Source organism: Paramisgurnus dabryanus, chromosome 1 (assembly GCF_030506205.2).
Source record: "Paramisgurnus dabryanus chromosome 1, PD_genome_1.1, whole genome shotgun sequence".
NCBI lineage: Eukaryota > Metazoa > Chordata > Actinopteri > Cypriniformes > Cobitidae > Paramisgurnus > Paramisgurnus dabryanus.
Window position 1 is genome coordinate 23,635,933 of NC_133337.1, and position 21,127 is coordinate 23,657,059.

General features: G+C 38.0%; 1 protein-coding gene across 1 annotated transcript; it reads left to right on the top strand.

The window, feature by feature from the left end:
• The first annotated feature begins 1,202 nt into the window (after positions 1-1,202).
• kiaa0930 lies at positions 1,203-20,481 on the top strand. The gene is made up of 10 exons (XM_065271156.2): positions 1,203-1,467; positions 6,156-6,304; positions 12,962-13,066; positions 13,212-13,289; positions 13,431-13,532; positions 14,829-14,969; positions 15,385-15,573; positions 16,977-17,136; positions 17,280-17,435; positions 18,917-20,481. The coding sequence occupies exons 1-10, from the start codon at positions 1,326-1,328 to the stop codon at positions 18,955-18,957; spliced, it is 1,263 nt and encodes a 420-aa protein (XP_065127228.1). The 5' UTR covers positions 1,203-1,325; the 3' UTR covers positions 18,958-20,481.
• The last annotated feature ends 646 nt before the right edge of the window (positions 20,482-21,127 follow it).

A 21,127-nucleotide genomic window follows, 5' to 3' on the forward strand; every position in this document is an offset into this window, starting at 1 on the left:
CTAGTTATATTTTATAATTAAACTAAGGCCTAGTCCTGGTTTAAGATAACCTCTGTCCAGGAAACCACCCCTTTAGACGTAGACTTTTTATGTAACCTTTTTACTTTAAAGGGGTAATTTCATGAAAATCTGACTTTTTTCCATGTTTAGGTGCTATAATTCGGTCCCCAGTGCTTTTATCAACCTAGAAAATGTAAAAAAGATCAACCCAGTAACTTAGTTTTGGTAAACCATTCTCTACAAGCATGCAAAAAAATTGCTTATTGAAATGTGTCTCCCCTTGTGATGTCAGAAGGGGATCTTATTATAATAATACTGCCCCTTAATCTGCACTATCCAACCAGGACACTGTCATTTATCTCAGAGATCAGCTCATTTACATTTTAAAGGACACACACAAAAACTACACATTTTTGCTCACACCTACAAAGTTTCAAACATGTTATAATAAATGATCTATATGATGTTTTGAGCTAAAACTTCACATGTGTACTCTAGAGACACCAAAGATTTATTTGATATCTTAAAAAAGTCTTGTGAAATTTCATCTTTAAATAATAATTAAAAAAAAGAATAATGGTAACACACTACTAGTGTAATTTACAATTCTCACTAATAACTGTTTGGTTATTAGCATTAATATTACTGACATATTGGCTGTTTAATAGCAGATATTAATGCCTGATTCTGCAAAACCTTCTACCTAATTCCTACCTATACTTAAACTTAACAGCTACTTTACTAAGTATTAATAAACAGTAATAATTAGGACTTTATTGAAGCAAAAGTAGTTAATAGTGAGAATTGGACCTTAAAAAGTGTGACCAAAATAATTTATGCACTTTTATATGATTTATTTGAGTCGTGACAAACCAATCTTGGTACAGTTTACTCAATAAGGATTTAGAAAGTAATTAGCAATACGTAATTAAATACTTTTTGAAGAGAGTAGCTTGTACAGTAATCTCATTTTTTTTCCCACAGCACTGCTCTGTTATTGGTCAAATTCTGAGCCAATTTTGTTGGACTAAGTTACCTCGAGAGTATTTGATACATATTACCAATTTTTGTATATATTATTTTAATATAATATCATATATTATTACAAATTTCTGTATATGTGTGTCTGTGTATTTGGCCCTTTTCGATGCAGGTTGTTATCGCTGTGAGCACGTGACTCCCGCGTGCCCTTTAAGTGTGACGTCACCGGCAGCGCACGGGGTGTTCCCGATGCGTCGCGTCGCCAGCTGACGGAAGTGAGGAGCGTTTGTGTCGTCTGTGAGGTTCCTGCGCTCCGCTCGTGTCATGAGATCAGCGCGTTTATTATGGCCGCCGTACCGGGTTTGTGTCATAATGACCGGAGCGACGACGACACCGCCGAACCCGACGAGTCTCTGCAGTCCATGCTGAAGGCCATCGCGGACGAGCGGAACCGCCTGAACGTCAGACAGGATCTCAGCGGACTGGGTCAGTACATCAGCTGTCTTCTGTCAAAAACGCAACAATCAATAATAAACATCAATGAAATGTCACGATATTGTGACGGGACCGAACCGCCATCGGCCGCTTTTGTTTTCAGTATAGGTTCTTTATGACGTCATTGTGCATGATTAGCGGCGCCGCGCTCTCTCTGCCCTGACGTCATAGCCGTCTGTTTTTGTTTAAACGTTAGAACTCATTATTTATGTTCCTTCTGTCTGTCTGTCTCTATATCTGTCTGTCTGTCTGTCTCTCTGTCTTTTGTCTTTGTTTGTTTTTTATGCTCTTGTTTGACTCTCTGTCTATTTGTTTATCTCTCTCTTGTATGTCTCTGTTTGTTTGTTTGTCTGTCTGAGATTGACCTCCAGTCAGGTTGTGTTCAGAGGTCACAGGTTAAGGGTTAAATAGCTGTTCTAGATTAAGCTGTTGTGATAAGAGGTCACATGTATGTAAGAGTACTGACAGGACAGCAGTATGATCGGTTTCTCCAGGGTTGTATTCCAGAAAGCAGTGTAAACTTACCTTCAGTGAAACCCTAAACTTTCGTTTGATTAACCCAAAACCTACTTACCCTGATCATGTCGGTTTTGGGGGCACCTGATAAGAGTTAGTTCAGTCATCCTCCTACTAGTAAGTGAGATTTCATGCGCACACACGGGGAATACATGAAGACATTTTCAATTTTAAACATACCCGGGTATAATCAGCTTACTGCACCAGCAGGTCTGTCATCACTCGAGCTCTGTAAGATCACCTCCTTTAAATATGACATCATCATTTCCGTGGGACAATAAGACGTTGATCTGACTCTGTTAGGTTTCTATCACACATATGTCACTTTATAAACTCATTTCTAGTGACTCTTCTTCATTTATATTCATCTCACTCAACAACACACAAGCTCTTTTCTGTCTTATATCATTAGTTTATAGTCATGTGATGTGAAGTTAGGGTCTTTATGTGCCTCTCTTTCATGTTTTGCCCCTATGTATTATTCTCTGTGCCACGAGAATGGGGATGGGACGATTACCTGTTTCATAATAAACCATGATAAAATGTCCTGACGGTTAGTATTATTGTTTAAAATTTAATTATCATTACAACCGTGTTTGATTACCATGATTTTGAAAACTTGCTGTAAATCCCGCCCAGCCAGAATCAGTTTGACGCAGGCGCACACATGCTACATAGTTTTTTGAACAAGAAGGCATTTTAGAGATAATGTATTGCATTCATTCACAGTAAACTTATTAGACAGATTTATTTATTTTTTACCACATAAATAATTTCAGGGACATGAAATATTAAATTGTGATTTTTAAAAATAAAACTTGTTCAAATGTTTTCAGCGTGTGCAGGGCCTGAAGTTAACTTTTTTGACCACCAGCCACTGTGGCAGGTGGATTTAGAAATCCACCTGCCACAGAGACTTTTTACCAGCCAGTTTTTTTTGCCCGAATAGTGAATTATAACACTGTCTTTATTGTATGAATTAAATATATTTTTTTTCAGAGCTACAAAAGTGAATTTCTCTTTGTCTTAGGTTGTTTGATTAACATTAATGACACAGACTTAAGTAGGTTAATTGAGGCTACTGTCTCTTTAAGACCAGCACAGACTGTTATTTGACTCTCTATACATACACTTAAGACATAAAGAAATGTTTTATTAGAAAATGAATACTGTTGAGATCATTTTGTTTATATGTGCCCTGTCAAGAGCAGAAAGATTTTATGTACGCTTGCTTTTAGGAAGCGTCTCTCAAATGTGCCCTATTGAGTCCCCTTAAACCCGCGCACGCACACAGAGACAGAGAGGGCACAAACTGCGCACATAAACGCCGCACATACGTTGTTTTTCATTACTATATTCGCAAAATGTATGTTAATGTACTACAGTATAAGGCATAGTAGCGCAACTCTCTCTAAAGTTTACACATCAAGAGTTCTGATCCGTCCCACAGCAGCACTACACATCTCTGCTGTGCTGCAACTGTGATTATACTGTAGCCTATGTCAGCATTACATTCTCATCCCATCTCACCAACAGTTTAATACTTACTCGCACATCCAAACAGTCAGAGAAGTGCCTCATCTTCTTTCCAATCGCATGAACGTTGTGAAACAGCAGCCGCATCCTCTCAATGAATCACTCAATTTGCATCGGTAAAATGCGCAGGTTGATAAGAAATGAGCGGGTGCCGGTTACGAGTCATCCAAAAATATTTTACTGATATTCAGGCCGCGGTCAGTCGGTCGAGTTTAAAAACTATTTTGAACAATTGCGGGCGGGGCGGGTTAGTTGAAAATGTCGGTCGGGAGTGGGTTGTTTATACAATGACCCGCGCATCACTGATTCGCATTGCCTACCCGCCAATGTGGCTGGTAGATTGACAGTGTTACCCGTCAATTGCAAAATCCACCCGCATTTGGCGCGTGGTCGGGTGTTAATTTCATGCCCTGAGCGTGTGTATCAGTTTTCATTTTAACAAAATATGATAATACTGATAACCGTGATAACTTTGGTGACTATAATCATGAAATGAAATTTTCATACCGTCACATCCCTACGACACTGATAAGTTTGACTCTCTAGGTCAGAGGTCTCCAACCTTTTTATAAACAAGAGCCACCACAATGGATAAAACAATCTGGAGTGTTACTGTTTTGATAAAGTCTACTGCTTTACTTGTTGATTTGATTTTACTTTTAAAATTCAGGCTATAAATAGAATGTGCAACTAAAACACATCTAGTAAAATATGTCAATATTTATGAGCTGATTTAATTACTTTCAAACTATTGGTTGGTATATCGGCTAACAAACAGCTAGTTTATTAACTGTCAAGAAAGATTCTGAGCAGTAGGCCTATAGTATAAAGTTAATCTTCGTATAACATACATAAATACCTGAGATCTGTACAAAATATATTTCATCATTAAATGTTGAACTGTTAAATGGATCCAATGTATGTTCAGTAAAATTGATTGAAAAAGCAATATTATACCACAGGGCTGTTGAATGCTTTATTCTGATTGGTTGAGAAGGGTGTTGATTATTTTTTTATAAGCGCACACCTGAGCTGTTCAATATCTTAAAATGACCACCAGGGTAATGTTTGTGTTAACCGAATAATTGACTCTGGTCCTTTGAATTATTTGATAATAAATAATGCACACCTGTGGTATAACTCTGCTTCACGTCGTGCCACATTACCACCTTGGGTCTGCATTATTTTCAAAAAATTCAAAAGACAAGAGTAATTTATTCTTACATACCTCAATGCAAGTTTTATTCTGCTTGGTTTAGGTATGATCGAAATGACAAAGGTGCAAATTCTTGGGGAGGTAACAAATATTGAAATTGACTAGTTGTTTGTTAAAATCTGTGCGTCCTCACATAAGAGGAAGTGATTGTGTAAGTTTTCAGCTGTAGAAGAAGTGAAAGTTTCATGAACATCATCAGGACTTGGACTAAGGGTTTGTTGTGTGAGTGATGTGTTTCTCTGTGGCTCATGATCAACAGCATCTGTTCAGAGATCAGAGGAAAACTAACTTTACGTCATGTTTGGCCTCATCATTGTTTCTTATGAAAGGTGTTGTAGTTAATTTCCAAACCAGGTTGACCTTTCACATGTCTAGTGAGTTAGTAAATCTGTCTGGAGTCATCAGAATAATCCAGCATCTTCCTCTTTGCCATTGTGGATGTGAAAGTCGTGATCAATCCTGTGTGTTTTATTGAAAATCATAGAAATGAAATGTCAAGAGATTATTTTCACTGCTGACAATGTAAATTCATCCTCATGTCAAACCTTTAAAGAATCTTCACCAACAACTTTTCACATAAACACAGTGAGTTAATATGTTTCTCATACAAACACCTACAGCTTCTCATAAAGAGACTTCAGAAATATTCATAATAATAATAATAATAATCATCATCATAATAATAATGTTACTGTACCTGTATGGAAATAAATTCTTCACAAATGATTTTGTTTTATGGTCCAGAATACTGAAAAGAACAGCATCACTGTTTCCAAACGACATTGTTAATCATGGAAAAATAATTGCACAAGTTTATTTTTGGATGAAGCGTTTCTCAGTTGTATGAAATGAGTCGAGTGGTTTGTCATTTCTTTATACGGCCTCAACTTTACAAACAAAAACAAGGGAAATATCTGATCCTCACTGCCTGGTTTATGTTACTTTTTAACTATAAAAATATACAAAATACTATAAAAAATACAGCAGGTGTGCCTTTAGATGATAAATGTAAATGATGCATTTGCTATATCATGATTAAAGTTTTTGAAAATATATATGTGTGTATATTTTACAATGTGCGTGTATATTTAAACCGTAAGAGGTTTGTTAACATGTGACAAACCGTGTTAAGGTTTAGTATTGTGTGACATTATTATGATATAAATAAAAACATAATCATTAAATAAATAGTAAAAAAAGATGTAGAGCACACTTGTTTTTATTGGTCAAATTTAGTTAGTGAATATAAAAAAGTGAGCTGTAATGTCTGTATGATGTTGAAGTGAATTTTGTTGATGTTATCAGTGAAGATGATTTTACACTAAAAGCAGATCATTCAGTGTTTTTAATAAATCAACAGATTATTATTGTTTAGGTTGTCCTTCATTGAGATGTTTGTTTGTTTGTTTAGGTTGCTTTAAGGATGATCGTATAGTTTTCTGGACGTGGATGTTCTCCGTATACTTCATGGAGAAATTGTCTCCTCGTCAGGATGATATGCTCTTCTATGTGAGACGCAAGCTCGCGTATGTCAGTGAAGACAACACTGAAGGGAAGAAGGTGAGATGAAGTCATTAAAAGCCATTCAAAAATGAGAGGAAAATATCAAATAATGTCACAGGAAGTTGTTTTGAGATCTTCTGTGTGTTACAACCCATTTCAAGGAAGCAACAAAACACAAAGGTGCACGTTCAAAATATAATTTATTTAATAAAGGGGTTTAAATGTAATCAAATTAAACATAAACATACACCTAACTTAACAGAAAAATCAACTTAAATATAAAGAAGCACAACAAAACAAAAGGTCCAGCCAGACTCAAAACCAAGCCAAATGAGAATGAGCCCTGGTGTGAGGATCCAGATCTCTTAAGTAGCCAACGGAAATTGGAAACAGGTGGATCCAATTAACCTAGAGAGAAAAAGTAAACAGAACAAAAACTACCTCGTAACACCTCCCCCCTTAAAAGGAAGAGGCAAAAAGACTCTACCATATCTTATACAATATTACAATAACCTTTAAGAGTAAGCATTAAGTCTCTTTTTCCACATACACAATCCAGTTGTCATACACCTCCTTGGCTTAAAAACCAGCAACTTCCCGGCGCCTAGGAAAAGCATTATTTAAGGAAACAAACCAATAAATGTATAGATCATGTTTAAAAGGGGGTTAAGACTTCAGACCCCAAGAGACTTCATTCATCACATGGAGCACGTGACAGTGCGTCAGCAATTACGTTATCCCTGCCTTTAATATGATTAATTTCCAAGGCATAAGGCTGCAAAAATAGGGACCATCTAATAAGACGCTGGTTTGGATTCTGCAGAGAAAGAAGAAATGTCAGGGGATTATGGTCAGTATAAACCACTATTGGCATAGTCCCAACAGACAAATACACCTCAAAGTGCTGTAAAGCCCAAATCAAAGCAAGAGCCTCTTTCTCAATAGTAGAGTAATTGGTCTGATACACGTTAAACTTCCGTGAGAAATAACTAATAGTGCGATTAATTCCACCTTCATCAGCTTGCAACAGAACAGCACCTGCTCCCACCTGACTGGCATCCACCTGAAGCTTGAATGGCTTTTCCAGTCGGGGGGCTGTCAAAACAGGAGATGATGTGAGCAATCGCTTTACATTCTCAAACGCATGTTCACACTTGGCAGTCCAGACAAATTTAGCTTTTGCTTTTAACAAATCAGTCAAAGGGGCAACAACAGAAGAAAAATTAGGGCAAAAACTCCTGTAATACCCCGCCATTCCCAAAAATCTCATTAGTTCACGTTTTGTTTGGGGAGGGGGAAAGTTGTTAATAGCTATTACTTTAGCACCCACTGGTCGCACCTTTCCCATACCTACCACCTTACCTAAGTAGGTCACAGTTGCTCTGGCAAACTCACATTTGGCCAGATTAACTGTGAGATTGGCAGCAGACAATCTCTCAAACAGGGCTCGGATACGGTGTAGGTGTTGCTCCCATGTATCACTAAAGACAACAATGTCATCAAGGTACACTGCAAATCCCTCCAAACCAGCTGTCACTCTATTCATTAAACGCTGAAATGTAGCGGGGGCATTTCGAAGGCCAAAACTCATAACGGAATAGGAAAATAGTCCAAAAGGTGTTATAAAAGATGAAATATCTTGAGCACGTGTGGTCAGAGGCACCTGCCAGTATCCTTTAAGCAAATCAAATTTACTTACAAAATTAGCAGACCCCACTTGATCTACACAATCTTCAATTCTGGGCAAAGGGTACGAGTCAGGTTTAGTTAAAGCATTCACACGTCTGTAATCTGTGCAAAAACGTTGAGTACCATCGGGTTTTCCTACTAGCAAGCATGGAGAAGCCCAATCTGAAAAGGAAGGTTTGGCTATATTATTATCAAGCATGTATTTTACTTCAGACTCCAACTTCTGACGTTTATCTAAAGATACTCGATAGAAACGTTGACGAGTTGGCTTAGCATCTCCTACATTAATATCATGTTCAATAAGATTGGTACGAGAGGGGATATCTGAAAAAAGAGCAGAAAATTCAGTTATCAGAGAAGTTAATTCAAAACATTGCTCAACAGATAAATGTGCTAACAATCCTTCTAGATTTTCCATAGTTTCAGAGTTCTTCAGACGAGGTTGTAGAATTACATCATCAGGTGCTCTCACATCCTGTCCTTGTTCACCTGAAGGTGTCACACTAGCAACTGCAACTGGAGAACACGTTAATTTAGAAGTAACAGTGCGATCATAGAAAGATTTCAACAAATTCAAATGACACAACTGAGTGGACTTCCTACGGTCAGGAGTGGAAAGCACATAATTTTGATCAGACAATCGTCTAAGTACAGTGTAAGGACCTGAAAATTTTGCACAGAAAGAAGATCTAGGTAAAGGAAGTAAGGCTAACACCTGGTCTCCTGCACTAAACATGCGAACCTCTGACTTGCGGTCAAACCAACATTTCATCTTTCTCTGAGCTTTTTCCAGGTTTTCCTTTGCAAATTCTCCAGCCAAAATTAAACGTCGACGAAAACCCTGCACATATTGAATCAAACTCTGTGGTGGCTCCGGTGGCAAAACACCATCACACAATACTGCCAATGGTCCTCGTACACTGTGTCCAAAAACTAACTGATTAGGGCTTAGCCCCAAACTCTCCTGAATAACCTCACGAGCAGCCAGCAACATCCATGGCAACCCTTCCTCCCAATCACCCTTAAGCTCAGTACAATATGCCCTCAATAGAGACTTTAAAGTCTGATGGAAACGCTCTAAAGCGCCTTGACTTTCAGCATGGTATGCACTTGACCTGTTGTGTTTGATGCCAAGCTGTCTCAACACTTCCTGAAACATATTAGACGTAAAATTTGTACCCTGATCACTCTGAACAATTTTTGGAATTCCAAAAATAGATATAAACTGGGTCAAAGCTTTAACAACAGACCGTGTTGTAAGGGAACGCATGGGATAGGCTGCAGGATATCTAGTACTTTGACACATCACAGTCAAAAGATAAGCATTACCAGATTTTGAAGGTGGTAGTGGCCCCACACAATCCACTAATAGATGTTGAAAAGGGTGTTCCATAACAGGTATGGGATATAAAGGTACAGGTTTCAGAACTTGATTGGGTTTACCAGTTAACTGGCATGTTTGACAAGTCTTTATATACTGTCTTACATCACTCTTTATACGAGGCCAGTAAAAATACTGCAGCAATTGCTGGTAGGTCTTATTAACTCCAAAATGACCTGACACTCCTCCATGAACTGACTCCAAAACAGTGTCTCGCAAAAAGGCAGGCACTACAATTTGTATCATGGGTTCACCCAGACCTTGCTCACCACTAGAGGTCCACTTCCGCAATAGTACATCATTCTCAATAAAGTACCCATTTGTGGAACTTTCTGCTTCCTCTGAAGACAACACTGCATCAAACAAAGACCTCAGCGATGGGTCCTCCTTTTGAGTGGACACCCAAACCTGCTGGGAGACAGAAGGTAAAGCAAGAAGACCAGGCACCATTCTCTTAGATGTTGAATAATCCTTAGAATCAGACAGTTCTATTCCATCAGCATTCTGTTTGCTCATTGCACGTGTAAGGGCACATGACACAAATACATCTGGATACTGCTGAGAAATATCATTATCACCAAAAGGAACAGGTGAAACAGTTACCACAGGTGGCGGTGGTGGAACGTCACGCCATACACGGTCACCTGCCAGGTTATTTCCCAAAATAACTGAAACTCCCTCCACTGGCAGAGAAGGTCGAACTCCCAACACCACTGGTGCATTTACTAAATCTGATTGAAGGAACACATTATGCAAGGGAACAGAAAGTGTTTGCAGTCCAATTCCTCTTATTAACACACTATTCCCTGTATCAGATTTCTGCGAAAAAGGCAGAACAGATTCCAAGATAAATGACTCTGATGCACCAGTATCTCTCAACACCTTAACAGGGACCTGTTTATCACATCCAAGTAATGACACATAGCCATCTGTAATAAAAGCAGCATAGCCAGTGTCTTCATCATTACAAAGTATCACAGGTTTCGCCACATTCTGTAAAACATCAAGGCAACAATCAATATTAATGTCACTCTCAACAGATGAAACAGTAAGAGTAGGCTTTAGTTCAGATTTGGTACGCATCACTTTTCCTTTGAGTGCTAGACAATCCTTTTTCCAATGTCCCTTTAGATGACAATAAGCACAACGGTCATTTTTGTCAACATAATTTCTTAAATTCCTCTCTCCTTTATCAGAAGGGACATGACGGGGAACAGCACCATCTTCAGGATTATCAGTGAACTTTGACCTACCTTTCTTAAGTTCTACCTTATGATTGAGTACATACTCATCAGCAAGAACTGCAGCTTCTTCTGTAGATATAACATTACGATCGGTTAGAAAAATGGACACATGCTCAGGCAAAGTACTTTTAAATTGCTCTAACAAAAACAATTCATAAAGATTTTCATACGTATCTGTTCCTGAGGCAGAACACCAACGATCTAACTGAATTTTTAAATCTTTCACAAATTCAGAATACGTCTGCTCTGTAAGTTTCCGCATGTTCCTAAATTTCTGCCTATAGGCCTCTGGCACCAACTCATAAGCCTTTAACACAGCCTCTTTTACCTTTTGATAGCTTTGACCATCATGAGTACTTAAGGCAGAAATGGCCTTTTGTGCCTTACCAGTTAACACACACTGCAGCATTACGGTCTGCTCCTTCTCAGGCCACTTCATCATACTTGCCAAACGTTCAAATAAACTGAAAAACGTATCAACATCAGTTTCACTGAACTTGGGCAACAGTCTAATGTTATTTGCAACATCCAACCCAATTACAGAACTGGATACACCAGTCCCTGCCAACTTGCCTTCCCCAATCAACTGAAAACGCACAGCCTCAACCTCTAATTTACGAATCTCAACTTCGCGATTCAATCTTACCTTTTCTAACTCTAAAAGCATCAGTTCTTTCCTCTGCTCAAAAGAGAATGTTGAAGCCATTTCACCAACACGATCAGAACCAAACTCACTAGTATCAAGGACATTCAAGTTAATAAGAGCAGTTTTAACAATTAATGCAACACTGTCCTTCAACTTTTTATCCTTAGTATTTAACTGTATATCATATTTTGCAGCAACCACCAACAATTGTTTCTTGGTTAGCTGATCAAACAGTTCCTCACTAGGAGACTCAAAAAATAAGTCTAACTCAACCATTTACAACGAGATTCAACTGTTCTCAACTACCTGTAAACACAAATCGTGATTATTCCCCACTACTCTATTTTCCTTTTTCCCTACAATAAGTAGACCCTAATCTTCATGCCCATGCCAAGAGTTGAGTCTTTTTAAGCCCTCAAATACCGTCAATCGTATAATCTCACGGACAAACCAGTGAGACACACAAAAGCGGCAGTGCTCTCAACCCAGCAAAAAGCACAAAAATAACAAACTAAAAAAACAAACCAACGCAACGCGTTGCTAAACCTACTGGGGAAATACCACAACTGTGTTACAGATTATTGACTATTATGAATAAACTAGACATCATTCTCTACACAAAATAGAAAAACGTTCTCACAACAATTTTGGGAGGAAAGCAAAAAGTAACTTACCCAACGTAAGGTGGTTTCAGTTTAGTTTTCCTTAATTTCTCTTTCTTCACCAACCAACAACCAAAGATGAAGCATATCTAATATACAAAAGGACACCAAACAGACTCCTTACTACTCCCAACAAAAACACATGTGTGCTTGCTAACACATTAGCTGAGTCAAACACACAGGTGAATCAAATAATGTGCTCCGCCTACATTTCTGCCGGTGCTAGCACAAATTCAAGAGACAAACGTTCCTCTAAATAAAACTGGACCTTACCAAATTTGCTAACAAAATATTTGAGGACGAGCCCCCATTTTGTTACAACCCATTTCAAGGAAGCAACAAAACACAAAGGTGCACGTTCAAAATATAATTTATTTAATAAAGGGGTTTAAATGTAATCAAATTAAACATAAACATACACCTAACTTAACAGAAAAATCAACTTAAATATAAAGAAGCACAACAAAACAAAAGGTCCAGCCAGATTCAAAACCAAGCCAAATGAGAATGAGCCCTGGTGTGAGGATCCAGATCTCTTAAGTAGCCAACGGAAATTGGAAACAGGTGGATCCAATTAACCTAAAGAGAAAAAGTAAACAGAACAAAAACTACCTCGTAACATGTGTTTTGTTTCATTCAGGCTTTTTCATATTCATTAAACATGTTTTTATATTGAGTATTTGAACACTTCTTAGATCCCCTACCTTACTAATGGGAAAAGAAACAATCTATCTCCATTTACAGCCATTCAATTATTCCAAATACATCTTTATCTGGCCACATATAAATCACTAATGTTTCAGTACAAAATATTTTTGCTGTAAAACGTTGCAATCTGAAGCAATAAGTCGCATGACAGTAATGGGCTCAGATATATATTTGGAAAGACTGAGTGCCCATTAGCAAGATGCTGCCGTCTGAACAGCTGATTGAAATGAATGGGAATGCTAACATATAGCTCGGTCCAGACGCTAATCACAGATCAATAATTATCCACAGTGAAGGTGAGATGATCCTCAAAAACAAACTGATCCCAGCACAGTAAACACGAGTTCTTGTGTCTGACTTCTGTCGTCTTTCTTGTATGTTAAGGTGGAGGTTGAGGTTTACAGAAGAGACTCGAAAAAACTTCCAGGTCTGGGAGATCCTGACATCGACTGGGAGGAGAGCGTTTATCTCAACCTCATCCTGCAGAAAGTAAGAAGACTCTTCATCATCATCATCATCTCTGGTGCATTATAATCGTATCTGTTTTATCGCCCTCCCCTAGGTTGCATTATTGGTGTCGTTTGAATAAAATATTGATATAGTTTATAGTTGATGATGTTTTTGTCGTCCTCAGCTGGATTATGTGGTGACATGTGCAGTGTGCACACGCTCAGATGCAGGAGACATCCACATCCACAAGAAAAAGTCTCAGGTAAAACAACATGTGACGTGTGCATTGATATGATTGTGTAGATGGGTCATTCTGTGACCTGAAAATACATCAGTGTCAATGCGTCATGCTGCATTAATGTGTTATTAATGTGAATTTAAACAGCTTATCTTTATTTTGCAGCAAGTGTTCGCATCTCCAAGCAAACACCCCATGGACAGCAAAGGTGAAGAGTCCAAAATGAGCTACCCCAACATCTTCTTCATGATCGACAACTTTGAGGAGGTAACCATCACTAAATCCTCAAATCACATAAAGCAAAGATTGAGTAACGGGAGACTCGTGGTCACAGGTCAAAAGTGTTGTCATGTGTGTATGAAACAACAGACCTGTGATCAGATCAGAGTCTGTATTAAAGTGTTAGCTCAGCAGTTTGCTGTATCTTTCACAGAGATATGTTTCTTTAGTGTGTGTACACACGGGTTAAAGCAATAGTTCACATATGTGGGCTTTTTGGAGCTTCAATATTTTGGATCCCACAGGGCTCGAGAGTGCGACCTAATTTTTCAATGGTGCAACTTATAAAAATCTCAGGTTCAGCATCAATTAATTTCATACCCACCCATTTGACATAAAGACTGCACCAGTCTTTATCTCAAATGGGTGGGTATGAAATTAATTGATGCTGATGACGGAAAACGGGTCAAGTGTTATTTTAAACGCGCGGATGCGGGTTATCAAACAGGACTGTGCATGACTCGTATAAGGAAAATGGAATGACAGCATGAAAATTACAAAATAGCCTACATGTTTATATTCTGTACATTAAACCACCGTGAGCGCTAAACTGTGGTGTTAAAGAGATAAAGATATTTTGAGGAATGTTTGTAACCAAACCAAGCATGAGCCCCATTCACTTACATAAAAATAATACTATGGAAGTGAATGGGGCTCATGAATAGTTTAGTTACAAACATTCTGGTTATGTTAACCTCACCAGAACAAAGATATTTATACAGGTTTGTAACAACATGAGAGTGAGGAAATGATGACAGAATTTTCATTTTTGTGTGAACTATAAATGCGATGTGGTTAAAAAATTGGGTGCACCTAACTTTTGAACCTAGACGCACCAGTGCAAAAAGTTAGTGTAGAGCCCTGTTCCATATAAGAAGATTTTAATATTAAATTCATTTCAAATTTAATTTGTGTTAAATGTCTGTATAAGAGTGAATTATGAGAGATGCAGTTAAACACTTCATTTAACTCTTGTCCTAAAGAGACCATCGTTATTAAGTGCACTTAATAATATCAGTCAGTGGACCTCAAACAGGTCATTTTACACTTAATCTGAAAAAATGTTATGGAAATATGTTTCAGGTTTGAGTATTTGCAGTGCATATATGCTCATAAACACATTCATAGATACTATATAGATTGAATACATGGATATGTGTCTATGTGAAATGATTTCATGTGTTGATTAAAGTATAAAGTGACTCATTAATAAACACCAAACAGTATTGATAAAGTCCTGAGATGAAGGTGATTGTGTGTGTTGTGTTGTGTTGTGTTGTGCAGGTGTTCAGTGATATGACCGTTGGTGAAGGTGAGATGGTTTGTGTTGAGTTGGTGGCCAGTGATAAAAGCAACACTTTTCAGGGCGTTATCTTCCAGGGCTCCATCCGCTACGAGGCTCTCAAGAAAGTTTACGACAACCGGGTACGATAACAGACAACTACAATAATGCTGACCACACACAAGCTGTTGCATAGGTTACACAATGTTTCTGTGTCAAATACTCAGACTTAATTTTTTTTTAATGTTAAGACATATAAGCATTGCGTAAGCAGTTCAGAGATGACAGGTTTTATCTCAAATCCCTTTGGATAAAATCTGCCGCCAATAAACCAGTGGAATATTGAGTAAAATGATTATGAAATTGATTAGCAATACATCAGGAAGTATTAAACACAACATTTGCCACAAAGTTGATTATTGATCATGTTAAATAGTTCACAATGGTTTGAAATGCATAACAGCATATGCGTTCTTTGGCCGACCAATCAAATTCATTAGTTCATATGGCTTTAATAGTGACGCACACAAGTCATTAAATGAAGATGTGTATCGACAGGTCAGCGTAGCCGCTAAGATGGCCCAGCGCATGTCATTCGGTTTCTACAAGTACAACAACATGGAGTTTGTAAGGATGAAGGGTCCTCAGGGCAAAGGTCACGCTGAGATGGCAGTGAGCCGGGTGCCCACCGGAGACACGTCACCCTGCGGGACCGAGGAAGATCAAGATTCACCGCTCCACGAGAGAGTGAGTCAAAGCATGTTATATATGTGCCTTTACACAAAGCATCTTATATACCTACCAAAAATAGATTTTACAACCGGTGTTAAAAGAGAATCACGAAATTTAAAGCACATGACTCCATTGAATAAATCAACTGAATGTCAAGAAAATGTTTTTTTGTTTTGGTTAATGTCAAAATTCCCCTGTGGGCAAACCTGTGGCAGGGAACCAAAACTTTATAAAGGTGAAGTGTTTGAGGAATAAACGGGCACTGTTGAGAGACACTTCTCTTCTGGATAATCTTTATAACTTATTGTCTTATTTTATACAACACAGTGAAGACATCGATTACCAGCACTTGACTGGTAAAGGAATGTTGTGGGTTTAAAACAAGTTAAGCTTGATCAACAACACTTCTGGCACAAAGCTGATTAAGACAGGAAACTTGTTTAGTAATTTATAATAGTGTCTGGCACTAGGCAAGGCAAGGCAAGGCAATTTTATTTATATAGCACGTTTCGGCAGTGGTGCGATTCAAGGTGCTTTACAAGATGCAAACATAAAATATAAAAGCAACATTTAAAAGAAGAAAAAAAAATTAATAAAATTTACAAAACCAAAATCAATACAGATCTAATACAAAATACAAGAATAAAATTTACAATACAGTACAATAATTAAATAGATTAAAAATAAGCAACATTAAAAAGATAAGTCTTCAACCTTGATTTAAAAGAATTGATAGTAGTAGCGAGCTTACAATTAGGGTTAGGGTTAGTAAACATTAAATACAGTTTTAAAAGTCACATGACCCAAACATAACACCTGCTGACATGAGACTCGTATGATAAAAGCACTTTTTTACTTTGCAGATCTTGATGCCCAAATCAGTTTTTTTGCATGTATCTGATTTTTTTTGAAGACACGCTTACATCATCTTTTAAATGTGACTTGTATCTGATGTCTGCATCACACTAAACACTTTGCAAAACAATTCAAAATAGACATACTGACCTGAAACTGCTTAAACCACAGAGGCAAGGACAAAGACAAAATGATTATACAAAATTATAAAGCTTTATTTCTGTAACAAAACATAAAACTTCAACATTACTCCACTAAGAGGAGCCATCGTCCTCCGTTTGCGCTCCTCATAAGAGTCATGTGATCACGGGTGCTGTCCATCTGAGTTGACGTCATTTACCAGCGTCAAATTTTTATGACGCATGACACGAGATGGGAATATTCAATCTGTTCCAATTTTTTATTATCATGTAACAGTAACTTTTTAATGTTAAACACACAAGGATAAAGAAACCTGACATAACTAGTTGACTGAACTAGTACACATATGCTGCTGGTCATTTGAAGCGGTAAGATTTCTTTAAACTATATTTGGTTTAAAATGCATCTTGTTTTTCTGTCAGGTGACATCATTCAGCACCCCGCCCACCCCAGAGAGAAACAGACCCTCCTTCTTTTCACCATCACTGAGGCGCAAAGTTCCCAGAAACCGAAACGCAGAGATGAAGAAATCTCATTCAGCCAATGACAGCGAGGAGTTCTTCAGGGAGGATGATGATGAAGGTAACCTTCCTCAATCTGTTATTATTCAAGTGTGTATTAGATGCTTCTTGAAGACAGGTTGAGTTCATGTGGACTTCTTTGTCTGTTTAATGCTGGGCTTTTGTAAACGTAAGATGTCTGATGTGATTTTTCTCTCTCTTCAGACCTGTGTAACGCCACAAACCTGCGTTCTCGATCTCTGTCGGGCACGGGCCGCTCGCTGGTTGGTTCTTGGCTGAAGTTGAACAGAAAGGAGGAATATTTCCTGCTGTATTCTCACCTCACATACGTGACCCTTCCCCTGCATCGCATCACCACAGGTACACCAGCGTTAAAGGGATCATTCACACAAGATATTCATTTACTTATCCTCGTGTTGTTGTAAACCTGTATGAATTTCTCTTTTTCTGATGATCACAAAAGGTAGGGCTGAACTTGTATTCGTTTATTGATAATTGATTGGATTGTTTGAAGTTGGGTTGTGTTGCTAAATGACCTATGGCTAAGCCACACCCCTAAACGCGATGAGCCAATCACAGTGCGCATAGCTAACCCAATACACTCGGACATTCTCTGCTTCCACGTCCATTGAAATGCATTGCAGTTAGTCAGTTTTCATTAGTTTTTATGTTTTTTCTTGTCATTTTAAGTTTAAATTGGTCAAACGGTGTGCATGGGGTGCATGCAACTCCGACACTAGGTATCCCGAAAGGCTGGGCGACGGTGTGTATTTTTAACCCTTTCCCAAGCCACATTTCAACCGAGATAAGTGTCTGCTTAATCCAGATTAAGTTATGTGATAAACCACAACACCAAGTTACCGTGGATAAATTAAACAAGGATGTCTACATCTTTTCTAAGCTACGTCAACAACGTATTCGAAAGTTGTCTTTAACATCTCTAACGTAACGTTAGCCTAACATTAGACAACGTTAACGTCAGCCGCTTTGTACATCATGTCACTAAGCTTCATTCACATATCTGTAAATAAAAATGTTATTTGTAATAGCAATGTTGTGCTGAATGATTCGTGTAAATGCTGTAGCACCAAACTAACGGACAGGTAATTTACTCTTGGTAAAAAGGCTTGTCCTGGAAACGTATGCTGAAGCTTTTCATCGACCTTCTCAACAATAAAATTAAAATTAAACCCTCCAATGCATAGTTAAGGCCCTTTTGGTAACTTCGAGAAGATGTACAGTCTTTCTGTATCTAAAAATCATCAATTGCCTCCTGTGAAACATCTCCTACTGAGACCGCTGCCATAGCGCCTATCACCGAATGTTGAGTGATTGTCTGAGTGAGTGGAGGGGGCGTGGCTTAGCCATAGGTCAATTGCTAATCAATGCGATCTTCTCCCTGACCCCACCCACGTGTCGTACCATATGACCAGAAGTAAAGAGAGATCTTTTCCAGGAGGGGAGAAAATGTGTTTTTGATTAAAGATTATGAGGGCAAATTAAATAAAAATACCACAATATTCCAAAAACGTTTTGAAAATGACAGTTTTTCATTTCACTGATGACACATGGAGAGGGCAGAGTTTATGACGTATACCTCAACCAGCCACCAGGGGGCAATCAAAATGTTTTGATTTCACTTTTAAGGATGAGTGTTGCACTCCTGGATTAAAATTGGGGGTTTGACCACCACAGATGAAACCTCAGAAGCAGCTTATATTTGTTTAATTGCTTAGTTTTTCTTATTTGAATAACAGTGAAGTTATTATGTGTAGTTGTGTCCAAACACTTGCCTGTCAGTGTGAATGATGACTAACTACAATATAATCCATGTTTTGTAGATATTCTGGAGGTGAGACAGAAGCCCATTCTGATGACATAACATTTCCTGACTTGAGAAAACCAAGCTACCAAGTGCCTCCTGACATCAGGCCCTGAGCATCGGTCATCTGATGTCTGGACAAACAACCAAAAACTACAAACTACACAACGAAGAGGATAAGATTAAAGTCCATCAGAAGTGCCTCTTCCACCTGATCATCTGTGTGACGGCTCGATTAAACCTGACGCTGACACAAGAAGGGAAATGTTTTTAAAAGAAACTGAATAAACGAATGTGGTTCTTGTAAATACACCGCTGCTTATATACTCAGTGAAATGGATCGACTCCACCCCCTCTCTCTCTTAGTACCGCCCCCTTCCCGAGACACTCGTAGGTTTCACGATATTGCCGATTTTGTGCATAGTATATTTTGAAGAAAGGGAAGTTCCTGCAGCTCATAGGCCTTAATACGTCGCTAACCAGCTCATATATAACAAACATCGTCCATGTGATGACTTTTTTAAACGCTTCTGTACTTACACGACTGTCTTGTGTTTGAGGATCTTTGTCATATCCAGATACTAGTGAAGATGATGTGTTGACTGGACGAGGATTGACGCCCGCTGTCCATATGTGTGACACTACCATCACAAACACGTCTGATCTTTCATTTCTCTGTGAGTGTTTGTAGAGATGAACCTCCGTCTGACGCTACGAACTTTTTTGCACTAAAGGGCTTTTGGATTTGAAGATGTATAGCCGACCCAAACTGTCTGTCAGTATTCATGTTTTATATGTGTGTGTGTGTGTGTCAGCTGAATGTATTGATCCGACAGCTTTAATATCCATTTGATATTTGATAGGCAAAGAAGTTGCCATCCATCCAGCCGTATTTTGAAACTATTTTACGACTCTGCTGTAGGTTAAGAGCTGTTTTTAAGAAAGCCCTGTTTAATCGCTTTACATGCGCTTTTGTATCAATGGTACTTCAGCAAAGTTAATGTGCATGTTGTCATATTTATGTTGATGATATATATCTACACTTTTCTTGAAAATACACATTCCAAAAAGCTATTGTTGAAGTAAAACATTGTGCACAATTACTGAAAATGTATTGTGGGATATTGACATGAAGATTGTAAAGATGATTTTTAGTTTCCTACAGTGTGACGTCAAATCCGACCATCAAAATGAAGATCGATTAAAATATTACAGCAGAAGATTCCCGTTCACACTGCAGATCAATTCAGTTGTCACTTCACTTTCAGATCTTGATTTATGAATTGACAACCGGTTTAGAAGTAAATTTCTCTGTATAATTGCTCTCGTTGTACTTTGATGGTTTGATGTTGGTTTTTGTGGTTCTGACTGAGGTCAAACACACTTTATTGAGTTCTTCAGTCAGGATTATGTGATGGATGTGAAGCTTCAGGTTCAGATTCATCAACCTCAGGTCCATCATGAGAAGAAACACAAGAGGGCAGCAACGATTCACATTAAAGAATGAGTCAAACAAATCAACGATGATTAAAATCTGTTCTGAAAGTAAAATCTTCACATTATTTAATAAATCACTTGATATTATGACATTTCTTTGGATTGTTTTTGGTAATTATCACTAAGTTATATTAGTAAATAAATGTGAAATGTGATAAACTTTAACAGTTGATCAGGTTCTTGTAATACGTAACACAATTTAACAGAAAATCTGTACACAAAAATCAATACTTTATATTAGGGATACATCGCTATGTGGGCACCAGTTTGACCGCACAAAGTCTGTGATGTGCCCGCCAAAGCACATTCTACTAATAGTCTCAATTTTTAATGTATTTTTAATTTTTTAATGTATATTAACATTTTAAAGGGGTCATATGATAAAAATCTGACTTATTCTATTATTAAGTGCTTTTCTTGGGTCCCCAGTGCTTCTATCAACCTAGACAACCTGAAAAAGATCAACCCACTAACTTAGTTTTGGTAAACCATTCTCTGCAAGCATTTGAAAAAACAGCTCATTGAAATTTGGCTCCCCTTGTGATGTCAGAAGGGGATCTTATTCTAATATTACCGCCTTAATCTGCACTATCCAACCATTGCACTGCCATTTAGTACAGAGAGAAAATAATTGACAGCACAATTGAGTTTCAATTTCAACAAACCAATATTATGGTGATCAGTGTTTGCATTAGCATCAGCTCATATGCATTTTAAAGGACACCCCCTAAAA